The sequence below is a fragment of the Toxorhynchites rutilus genome, chromosome 1 (genome assembly GCF_029784135.1).
Source record: "Toxorhynchites rutilus septentrionalis strain SRP chromosome 1, ASM2978413v1, whole genome shotgun sequence".
In the NCBI taxonomy this organism is placed as follows: Eukaryota; Metazoa; Arthropoda; class Insecta; order Diptera; family Culicidae; genus Toxorhynchites; species Toxorhynchites rutilus.
Genome location: NC_073744.1, coordinates 127,757,639 through 127,770,190, shown reverse-complemented (window position 1 = coordinate 127,770,190; position 12,552 = coordinate 127,757,639). Strand labels below are relative to the sequence as shown.

General features: G+C 38.5%; 1 protein-coding gene across 2 annotated transcripts; it reads right to left on the bottom strand.

Moving 5' to 3' along the window:
• LOC129762127 (uncharacterized) lies at nucleotides 1-10,866 on the bottom strand. 2 transcript variants are annotated; one of them, XM_055760117.1, is made up of 4 exons: nucleotides 10,590-10,866; nucleotides 10,390-10,533; nucleotides 383-1,702; nucleotides 142-330 (listed from the first exon to the last, which is right to left on the bottom strand). In XM_055760117.1, the coding sequence occupies exons 3-4, from the start codon at nucleotides 1,690-1,692 to the stop codon at nucleotides 291-293; spliced, it is 1,350 nt and encodes a 449-aa protein (XP_055616092.1). In that variant the 5' UTR covers nucleotides 1,693-1,702; nucleotides 10,390-10,533; nucleotides 10,590-10,866; the 3' UTR covers nucleotides 142-290. The 2 variants fall into 2 exon arrangements, with proteins under 2 accessions (XP_055616091.1, XP_055616092.1); XM_055760116.1 differs by having other exon boundaries at nucleotides 1-1,702.
• Nucleotides 10,867-12,552: the final 1,686 nt, after the last annotated feature.

Here is a 12,552-nt window from a genome sequence, read left to right as displayed (position 1 = left end):
TTAACCGAACTATGTAGGAATAACATTGGACAACCCATATTTATTTACAAAAAATACTAATCCTGTAAATATAAATAATATAACAGCAGCAAATATCAACAAATTCGTTAACCTAATCTACTCTTGAGCATATTTTCTAAGTGGAGCAGTGTGAACCGCGTAGTTTCTCTCCTTTATCATCTGGCGGAGTTGAACGATTTCGTACTCCTTCACCTTCTGCCAGCACTCTATCTCGTTGAGCAACGACAAATTGGGACAGTTATTCACCAGTCTGTAGGCTGTTTCGATGGTCAAGTCCTCTGAATGGATGATTCGTATATCCTCCAGACACTGCAACGGATTAGTCGTGAAGATTCTTTCAAACGTTTCATCGTTGGTGTACGTTTGCATGCCAAGTTGTATAAACCTGATTCTTAATGCCGTCGCTAGAATGAATTCAAGATGATGCGAAAGACTGTCGCAAACGAAAACCAACCGTTCCAGATTCATGAAAGGAGGTATGGTATACCGGCGATTGTATATCGATGTAAACGGAATCATCACACAATTGTACAAAGACAGTGTCTTCAAATCCGGACAATATTGACTCATGCAGGTGAGTGCATTCTTGTCGATTTGATCTACATGTTCGAGGTGGAGGTGTGTTAGATTACACCCTTTAACTTGAAGTAGTTCTCGAACTTGATCGGCAAAGAAATCACATGACAAGAGAGACAGTTCTGTGAGGTTATTTATAGCGACCAATGCCATCAGGTCCATCAAAAACAAATTATGGAAGATTGATACGTGCTGCATATCAGGACAAAATTCTGCTAGAAGCTGTATGTGGCGGGTTTTTGCCGAACGAGTTTCGAATTTTTGGAGTTTCAAAAAACCAATTTCTGGATACTCCTGGTCAATGTATTCCAGACATATTCCGAGATCATCATACCTTCCTATGTCAACAAGATTCCTGCCATTCACCAACAGGTTTATTATTCCAGATAACGTGACTTGCGTACGGGAAAGTAGAACAACCTTGAGCTTCTCGAGTCGGACCAGAATATCAATACTATCATTAGTTATATACTTAGAACTCGAAAAGTCCACATATTCAAGATTCGGACAGCTTTCGATCAGGGCTAGCAGTATCGTATCTGTGCAATCATAGTTCAGCGTTAACGCCTTCAAGTTTCTCATTGTACTGAGTCCTTTCACGATCGTACTCTCCATTTCACGTGTCTTCCAACCACCACTCATTGATCCCAAGCTCAAACACCTTAAACCTTTAATGTAATCCAGCTTCGTGCAAAATATATGTCGCATAATTTTCGGCAGATCCTCAATCTTTAACACTCTCATCTTCCTAGATAGAAGCACCTCAGACAACGTAATCGCAACGTTAACCTGCGTGAGAAATTTCGACATCAGTGGTCGAACATCGAGCGCTTGTTTGAATCGTTCAATTAAATTGGAAATTTGAACTATCAACTCCTTGCCCATCTCGTCGTACAAGTGAGCCGGAATACAGTGATCGAATTCGTCGCGCAACTCGAAGGCGATTGCTCTCAGGAATTTGGCTGCTTCCTCGTTGTCCGTTCTAGTCAAATTGAGCATAATCGGAATCGACAGTTCGATCATGTGACAGAGCCAAACGGGGGTTTGCTTAAGGGCGAGTTTCTCCAGAGTTTCCGGTTGGCGCAATTTTGGCATGATTTGAGCTCTGATGGGATTATAAAATGTGTGTTAAAATAGTTCAACAGGTATCTTTGGAGAAGATTATTCGTACTAGAAAGTGGATTACACTCAAAATGACAATGTTCATGCGTGATGGCTTCTCCCTTTATTTCCGAATATGCTGCTTTTTATATTTTGTAAATATCGCTTCTACTTTCGTTTTTACTAGCATTTTCGCAAACCTCTGCAAATTCGGCGATTCGTCACGGTATTCTTCGCTTAGGCACGTTCTTTTTTTTATCCCATTTATTTATTTATTAGGCTCATTAGCATTTTAGCTGTAAAAGAGCCGGGTTTAAATCGTGTACATGTACATATGTTTATGTTTCTATAAATTGTAAATTACACAGTTTCACAGTTTTCTGTTCCATTACATTATGGTAAATTATACAGTAGTAGCCATTTAGCCGTAAGGGTATTCTTTCTGTTCTTCCATTGTTCTGCAGACCGGACAGCGGAGACAGTTGATATTAATCATTGTTGGGTTATTTATAGAACAGTAGCCCGATGTTTCTTGCAGAGCAGAGCAGTTGTATGGATGAATCGATCTTTGTTCCACCGTGGATCGATTTCCATCGCTGATGATGGTTGCGTGGACGTAGTTTTTCTATAACAACACAAAGATGGTCAATTGAGGACCCTGAGTTTGAACTCACGATCGCTCGCTTGGTAAGCGAACGCGTAACCAAGTGGCTACGAAGACCCCCAATGGCACGTTCTTTTCGCCGGTACTAAAAGGGTTAAGTTCCGCTTATCTATTACCCAATATTGCTGGTCAATATCGATGTCTGAATATAACTGTGCACGATGGTCTTCCGGCGAGATGGGGGGTTGGCGCACAGGAAAATTCCCAAAGATTTTTTTTTATCTGTATTATAGAGACTTTCAACACTTTTGGCTGGTTCACTTTTTACTTCCATTTTTGGAAGAATGTCGGGAGTGAGAATTGAACTCGTGATCTTCAACGTGAGAGGTATGGATGTTACCACTACGCCAGATCGCCTCCTCAGATCCCAAAGAAATTCAAGAAAGGACAATCGGACTAGACCCATGTGGTATCCTCAACTTAGAGTGTAGCTCTGCCAGTGAAAGGTAAACAAAGGGAGTGCTGTTTAACCTGTCAATGAAGATAGACGTGTCTGGAAGAATAGGAGTTTTACGTGAAATAGATTCCAGTAGTAATGGAATACCACATTGGCGATCCTGCCATGATGAAAGTGAACAGGAAGAAAGTGTTATGCTTACAAAAATAAAGATTTTTTGCGTCCGATGGGCAGTGTTTTGAAACAATGAAGGTAACGGTGATAGAGGGAGATTCAATTTTCTCTGAAGTGCTGCCAGTAATGTAGAAAATATAACATTCAGATTGTTGAACTTTATGTTGTGTTGAAATCATCTCTAGGAAAAAAAGAGTCGGTTCGAGCCTAAGACCGTAGCGTACGTATATAGTTATATATATTATTTTATTCAGATACTATATTGAGTCGGGTTTAGTCCAAGGCCAATATTTGGATAGATTTGCGCCAAGTGCATTTTAAATCGGTTGAGTCGGGTTAAGCCCAAGGCCAACTAGTAAATATGCATGTAGTCATTTTTTTTTTTTTTATCTTCGCTTATTTTTCGTCGGCCTATTTCCGCCACTTTTAGTGCCAATCACCGACATCAGGGAGGCGACTCCACCTGTTCCTACCTATCAGACTCAACAACTCATGAGCCGGGCCAACTTCTTTTACTTCCGCTCCGAAGGAAGACGTAACCAGAGATTTTTCGCCTCAGAAAATCCCAACGACGCCAGCTGGGATTGAACCCAGGCCGATCGGATTGTGAGGCTGTTACGCTAACCATACAACCACTGGCGCCGTCATGCATGTAGTCATGTCAAATGTCATTTGTTTACCATATTGAATCGGGTTCAGCCCAAAGCCAATGTTTGGTTAGATTTGCGCCGAGTTCAGCCCAAGGCCAAAATCGTTGCATTTGGAGCAGTTGAGTCGGGTTAAGTCCAAGGCCAGCTTGCAAGTGTACATGTTCATATTTACCATATTGAGTCGGGTAAAGCTCAAGGCCAATATTTGGTTTGTTTGCGCTGAGCTCAGCTCAAAGCCAAATACATTGCATTTGTAGCAGTTGAGTCGGGTTAAGGCCAAGGCCAGCTTGTATGCGTACATTGTAGTTCTTACTTACTATATTGAGTCGGGTAAAGTCCAAGACCAATATCATGGTGTGCGGTTGACGGTGTTCTCACAATATAAAACGGGGTGATCAAAGAAGATTGTAAAAAGCGTGGCGCTGGTAAACAATCAATGAATTGGAAAGCGGTATCCTGCAGCTGAGGCAGTTGTTTGTTATGAGCTGAATGAATTATTTCGAAAGGAAAAGATTCTCGCATGTAGAAGTCTACATGCGGTTGAGAATAGTCGTTAAGTTTTAGAATGTGTTTTATGCAGAAAATTATCTACCTTTTTGGAAAATATGCAATGTTTGAAATATTTGTGATCGATATCTCTTGTGTCGAAATATCGATTAGTTCGATGTAGATTATAGAATTGATGAAAACATTGAGAACCGATATATGGCTGCATCTATGAAAATGAATGTAAATTTTTCAAACATCATGGTATTACACATTGATTTGATAGACGCTGACGCTGATGAAGCAAATAATTTTGGTTAGCTTTAAGAGTTAAATGAACTTGAGACGGACAATATATTTTTTTTATAAAATGAGTTATTTTTCTTTTCGAACCAAAGAACGTTAATCTCTTTTCATGTTTTAGCGTCTTTGGAGGATGAGGGTTCCTTATTACGGCGAATCAATTGACTGTATGCATTGTGATACTGCGGAAGTCCATACACATGGATATTGTCTAGTACATAACGAGAACGCTGTTCAATTGAAATCGAATGCGAATGAATCATATGATTTAAAGTCTCCGTGAACAAAGAAAAGAAGAAGAAGTTCTATAGAAAAACTGCGAAACGAATTCGTTAACTAGATTATTTTCCGCTACATTGTTGTTACTGCCAGGGGAGGATGTGGTATCCTGAATTTAGAGTGTAGCTCTGCTAGTGAAAGGTAAACTGTTGCTGTTTAACTTGTCAATGAAGATAGACGTGTCTGGCAGAATAGGATTTTTACGTGAAATAGATTCCAGTAGTAATGGAATATCACAACCCGTTTAAAGAACACGGACTAGAGATTGGAAATCCGGGGCATGGAAGTGCAAGTCTCTCAACTTTCTTGCGAGTACCCGACAACAGAAATATTGAGTGCCCGCAATTTCATCATCGTAGTGCTGCAGTAGATGTGCTGGAGAGGCTCGATGGAGCGATCGTTTCAAGGTATACTATCTACCAGAGCTGCGGCAACACACACGAGCTGAGTACAGTTTTCATCGTGATGGTGGAAATGCAGAAACGGATTATTGGCAGGTGGCCTCCACAGCCCACGTATAGCTAGCGATGACGATAAAGAAGAATTCTACGCCCATCTATAGCGTGAATACGATCGCTGCCACGACGACGACGTCATCGGTGATTTGAACGCTCTGGTCGGTCAAGAGGAGGAGTTCATTGGTAAAACAGTAATTGGTAGGTTCAGCGCCCATCCGCGAATCAACGAAAACGGCCTAGGACTTATCGACTTCGCTGCCTCCAAGAACATGGCCATACGTAGCCCCTTTTTCCAGCACGCCCTCCAATACCCTTGCTCCTGGAGATCACCTTAGCAAACGGAGACCCAAACTGACCACGTTTAAGCAACAGTTGGCACTTCTCAAATATCTTCGACGTTTGAACCTATCGTTGTGCTAACATCGATAGCGAACCAGATGCTGCTCGCTTCGATGAATGATGGAATAATCTGGAAAGCAGCAATTAGCTGCACAGCATAGGACGTCATCGGATATAAACAACGTGGACCACGGAACGAATGGTTTGACGACGGCGAGTGCTTTGCGCCGTGAGCCGAAATGTGCTGGATCAAGAAAGAAGGCATCTTGACGAACGAACACAAGGTCGTCGGAATGTGGAAGCAGCACTACGATGAACACCTGAACAGCGCGTAGACAGGAGACCAAGACGGCGTTGATGAGAACTACACCGGTGCAGTAAACTATGACGATGTACCACCTCCTACAATGGGTTAAGTTAAAGAGGCCATTAACCAGCTTAAGAACAACAAAACAGCTGGCAAGGATGGAATCGCAGCGGAGTCAGGATCGGTAACACAGAACAGCTACCAGAGGAGTGGAAAAATGGGGTAATCTGCCCCATCTATAAAAAGGTGACAAGCTGGATTGTGGGAACTACCGCTCAATCATGATCCTGAATTGTGCCTACAAAATTCGGTCTCAGATCCTCGTTCGCCAATTATCGCCAATAGTGAAAAAAATGTGAGAAGTTATCAGGCCGGACACTGCTCCAAAAGTGCCACGAGTATCAGGTCCCTTCTTCTTCTTCTTCTTCTTCTTAAATGGCACCATTGTATTAGGTCCCTACGCACCACATCTTTGTTGACTTCAAAGCCGCATATGATACAATCGACCGACGATAGCTATGAGGAATCATGGACGAACACGGCTTTCCCCGGTGTAGTGTGCGGATCTCAGGCGATCTATTGGAATCATTTAAGGCTGACACGGAACTTCGACAAGGAGATGAACTTTCCTATCTGCCTATATGCATAATCTTTCAGAAAAACACAAAAAACTTGTAGTTTGTTCCCAGTATTAGAAAAAACAACATCAAGTTCAATTGTCCCATGTTGATATTCTAGGCATAACTATTCCACCATGCATTTTTAAGCCCGTAATCAAGACTGATCGAATAAAGTGAGTGGATTTTTTCACAATTCGTTAAACAATAGTTTAATGCATATAAAAACCCTGGGTATTGGTAAACCGAAACGCTAGAAGCTTTTGGTAGACGAATATGCTAAAAAACTTGCGTTTTTCTCAGTTGCTGATTTTGGAACATGGGACAACTATGCGTAGAACGGCAGTATGGGCTTCGCAAATTCTTAAGGTCCGACCCCGTACGGAGTGTACCATGTAAAAAATCTTGATTCGACCAGTTGTACTCTATGGCCACGAAGCATGGACGAAAACGGAGTGTGGAGAAGGATGAACCACGAACTGGCGCAACTCTACGGCGAATCCAGCATCCCGCCAAGGCTTGACGCAGGATTGCCACATATACAGAATATTCTGTATTTTACAGATTTTTCGCTAAATTTAAGATACATGTCGATAGCAAAGAAGAGCAGGATCACTGGGCAGCAACTTTGAGGGTAAGTAAGGCAGATTTCCTATCAAGTAGCGCTTTCCGGTACGGTGAGGCGATGCAGGCACGTAAACTAATTTTATTTCTCCATAATTTCACATTACATTTCTATTAAACAATTCACAAAGTATTTCAAGAAAACTAATTCACAAACTAAATTATTTCAACTGAAGTTCGAGCAGCTGGTCTTCATCGGTCAAAACCGAGCGGTAAAAAAGAGCCCGCATACGATTCAACAGCCTTTTATAGATGTTGGTTGGCGGAAGTGAAAATTTTAATTTCCTGGTTACTTCGATTGATTTTGTCATGTTTTTTGTAGCTTGAAGGTAATAAATTTTCTTGCAAACAATGTCGATCATTTCATACAGATGGCTCTGCATTCGTTCATCGAACAATACAGAATCTGTATATACAGAATTACAGATTTTCAGCAAAAGTACAGAATTTACAGATTTTTAAAATTCAATTGAAATGAATTTCTTACAGTACATACATAGATACCCTAATTCATAAAAATGTTGAACGCAACGCAACGAGATGGTTTTCGTTGGAGGTAGATGTTAAGCGAAATCTTGAACGATTTGAAGAGTTCAAACTACCGTTTTGTCTCAAATTACGAACACTTAAGCTGTGATGGCCATTAAACAGTGTCTCATCACTCAAAATGGTACCCTTTCGCGAAATTAAATCGATTTTTGGTTACAATAGAGCCTTCTTTTTAATTTGGCTACAATAATTTTGATTTACAAATACATATTCATGGTGAAAAACTAAACATATGTTTAATCATTTTTGTCTCAAATTCTGAACACCATTTTTATCACTGACTCATATTCCGAACACTTTTGTCTCAAATTCCGAACATGAAACAAAATATGAAAAATCTATAAAAACTGAAAAATTTACTATGCTTGTTTTTTACAGGATTTGCTAACGCAAACAATTTATCATTGGTGTAGAATGCCACTTATTTGCTGATACTTAATATTATAAATTATAAATTATAATCCAAAGAATAACAGGGTTTTGAAATTAATTGATAACATTAAAGTTCAGTAAATTCACATTTGAAAAAGAAGTGTTCGGAATTTGAATCATGCGTAGAAACTTGATTCATATTCCGAACACCACATCAATATTAATTTTAATGAAGATTTCTAAATAAAATATCATTTTTTTCAAACCAGTTATTGTAGTACTTAACATGAAAACTGTCTGAAAACTGGTTTTGACTGCCAATTTTTCGCAAATGTCTAATATTAGAAATTATAGGCTGTATCGATACCTGTAAATGATGTCAATTTATAACATAAAAGTTTAGTAAATTTACATTTCAAAATGAAGTATTCGGAATTTGAGACTGTTCGGAATATGAGACAAAACGGTATTCTTTTTGCTTTTCGAAAGTTAATAGTCGATCCGCCGATCGTACATTGACTCATTTAAATGATCCTGCAACTAAACCGATTATGGCGTTCCTAAACTTAGTTCTACCGCTCATCAATAACGTCAATTACACTTTTCAATCAGAAAGTGCTCAATTTTGCGAGCTTTATAATGAGATAAACATGTTATTGCTAATCATGTTGGGTAACTTTTGTTTGGAGAGCTTCGTGCAACGATTCGCTGATGCTGACCTTAATGTGAAAGATTTTGAAGACTTTCTGAAGAAGCCTGAGGATGTTTACGTTGATATCGATTCAGCTTCCTAAAAATGATTGGATGCAGCTAGAAAACCGAAAACCGTCAAATCAATTTGTCGTGACTTCTATATTGAACTCGTGAAACAGATTTGAAAGTGATTCGATTTTAGCGATCCGGTTATCAAAACTGCGGCCTTGATAAACGCTCAAAATTTCGCTACCAAACCTTAATGATTTGATGCGCTAATTTTCTCAATTTGTTGGAGCAGGTAATAGACAAGGCTTGAATAACGAATTCAGGCTACTCAAGACGAATCTTATGGGGCAAAAGTTGAGTGACCCACATATAACTTGGTCTTAGCTGTTGGATGTCAAAAGGTCGTTTGTAAGATATATTCGTCAGTCTGTGTTAAGCTAATATTTTCGCTCTACAATGCCAACAAAACAAAGTTCGGAAATCGTTGGCACCAACAATTATGGACTCTATTTTAAAAGCAAAGAACTATGTATCGGCTAATTGAAGAGCTTCAAGGATGAAATTGACGAAAAATCAAATGGCAATGTTCAACAAAACCATGCATAAATATCATACAATGCAGAATATTATGAGAAACCCTTTTTATGATTTATTTGAAAATAAACCTTTTTTTTCGTTTTTCCCTCAATTTTTCGATACAGATTTTTTGTTTGCTAATATACAGATGTACAGATTTTTTCAGAAAATTTTACAGAATTAAATGTGGCAACCCTGGCTTGACGAGTACGTTGGGCAGGGCATGTTGCAAGAATACCGGATGGCAGCCCTGAAAAGATGGTGTTCGCATCGAGTCCGGTGGGAACAAGGAGAAGAAGAACCCAGCGATTTTAGCTCTTTATCGCAAAACATTGGACCCGTATTTTGAAGTTTTTGTATTAGGGTAGTCCGAAAAATCAATTTTTTCCACTTCTTCCCAAAAATGATTTTTTTCAAAAATTCATAACATTTTACCCACTGCACATATCAAACATATCAAGATGATCGACATATCAAATTGAAGCCAGTGCGCTAGCCTTTCATTAAATAGTCTGAAGCCATGAAAACAGTAGAAAACGACTACAATCAAGTTGATTGAATCAATAATAACGTAATAAAGTCCATTTCTTTGCAGTTCAATATTTTTTAATAAAAAGCTAGCTTTGGCTTTGGCTTCAATTTAATATGTCGATCATCTAACTCGGTTGAGTGGTTCCAAAGCAATGAACTTTTGAAAAAAGTCAGTTTTGGAAAAAAATGAAAGAAACCAGATTCTTTTTTGTTCCGAGAGGAAGTGGTATTTGAAAACAATTGAATTTAAATTTGAGTCTAAAATCAAGCTTGTGTTTTATGTGAGAAAATGTTTCATGATATATATTACGTCCTGTCCGCTAGTTGAAAGTTAACCGAAGGATATCCTTCTGGTAATTTTTGGCAAACATAAACGTGTGGTGACGGAATAAAATGCTGCCAAGCTCTGTCACAATTAAGTAAAAAAATACAAGAATTCATAGCACATATATGTTCTGGTAATTTTCTGTAATCATATAATTTATATCTAAAGTGAATCTTGCAATTAGAATAACTGAAATTCTAACTGTTTAACTATATTATAAACAGCAACCCTCATTTAGCAAGCACAGTAAATTATTTTTAAAATAATTTGCGCTTTTCTTGTCCACAACTTTCTATGTACTAATCTTCTCCAATATAATTAATTACAGTTGCACTCACTGTGTTCACTCTTCTTCAAAATCGACCATATGATATGTTTCTTTATTCAGCTCCAGCATCACACTCGGAATAATCGTTACACCTTCGCATGTATCAAATTTAGAACGCAAATAGTACTGCGTATCACGCTCCTGGACATAACACCTAAAATGTGTATAGTAAGTAATCCACATTTTTAAAAAAATCCATTCGATGCTCACCTGTTTCTTGGTGCTCTTTGGTGGCATCAGCTGGAACAGCTGGAAGGATGTGCCGGTCGTATCAGACAGGGATAATTGTTGCTAAGAATCGATTTAAAATTTCACCGGGACGCTCTTAACGTTATGCCGTTGAGCAGTAAATTGGTCTAATGACATCAGGATCTGCGTTGACCGTTAACGAACGAACGATGAAGATTGGAAACTGCTCATATTTGAGAATTTAACGTGGTAAAGTTGAGAGATATGTTCCTTGTGCTGCCCTTGCGCAATGATATTTGGTTGGGGAACAAGAGGAGCATTCATCTACGTTCGTTCGTTTTGCGCTTCTTTGCATCTCACGGTTAAAATTAGACGCGTAGATGGAAACAAGTAAATAAATCACAACATTTGTTTACCGACTCAAATGCAGATGCAAACAGCATGCTTCATGGTGGCGCAAAAGTCACAAACGTATAACTTTTTGCTGCTGAAGAAATACAGCGTTTTTAACAACGTTTTTTTTTCGTTTTTTTTTCAATCCTTCGATGAAAGTTCTCGTCAGCATTTTCAGGATCCACTGTACCGTTGAAAAAAAATTCACTACTACACTGTTCTACTACTAATTTAAAGCATTCCAATGTTTCTGAGTGAATTGAAATGATCAACGTGTTTTTCCAAATTGTTACTGAAGAAGCTGTAACCACATTAGTGTTTGACGTACAGTTGCAAGAGTTTATGAAACAAAACAACCTGAACAATTTTCATTTTTCAATTTTTATTCATTCGTAATCTTCTACCGAAACAAAAAATTCTCAGTAGCGAGAGACCCTCACACAAGATCGGCAGAGGTAATCAACCAGGCGGAGCGGAAATCCACGGCATGCTGGCAGGCTTCCCTCGTTAGGGGATGTCGAAAGGCTCTGGATCATATCGAAGTGTCACTGCAAAGGGAGGCCGTGATTCAATGATTGCTATTGATGGTTACAATTTAATTAGAAATGACCGTAATAGGCATGGTGGAAGAGTTTGCGTATTTTTCAAAATAGATATTTTAAATCTTTTTAATCTGCAAAGTACTTAGTAAGTCTAATAATGTTACACTAGATGGACATCGGTACATAACTGATTTTTTGTTACTTGAATTTGTTAGCAGTAATGATAGTTTTCTTCTAGGTGTTTATCACATCCCTCCGAACCAATTTACTGGTTGAGAGTGGAAAAGTTTAAAGATTTTTGTAATTTTAATTTTATAATGTAAATTTTGAACCAAACTTTTTCCATTAAAACGGATGCTCGTTACTTGATCTCCTTTTAACGGACAGTCCCGATTTAGTTTTGAAATTCAATCAAGTATCAATGCCTGGAATTTCCAAGCATGATCTGATTTTCTGTTCACTTAATTTGGGTGTGAATCATGCTGATGATGATTTCTACTATCGTGATTGTAACAACTGTGATCTTAGTGCACTTGAACAATGCTTTCGCAATCCTAGTTCAAATTCATATTACCGCTCGAATGAACCTGAGTTTCTGATGAGAATATTGAATGAAAAACCTCTACTTTTTCATGATTTTTTGTTCCTGTAAAGTTGTACGAGCGTAAAAAATTCAACCCGTTGTTCAATTTGGAAATTGAAAAGGCGATAGTGGATAGGTACATTGCATATAAGAGTTGGAAAAGGTGCAAATCTATGTTCCCTGAAGCACATTACAAGAGGCTAAGAAATAGAGTTGTCTCAAAGATTTAAATAGCAAAACAGAACTATAATAAACGATCGTTCGATGCTAGTGGTTCTAGTAAACCAATGTGGAAGAAAATAGAAAAGTTAGGTTTTTCGTCTAAAGACCCAACATTGCCAAGCATCAATGAAAATGCTTATACCATTAATAACTATTTTTCTTCTAATTTTACGACGAGTGATGATGAATATCTCACTTATTTACCTGAAAATGCTGATGACCTTCGTTTCAGAAATGTGAATGA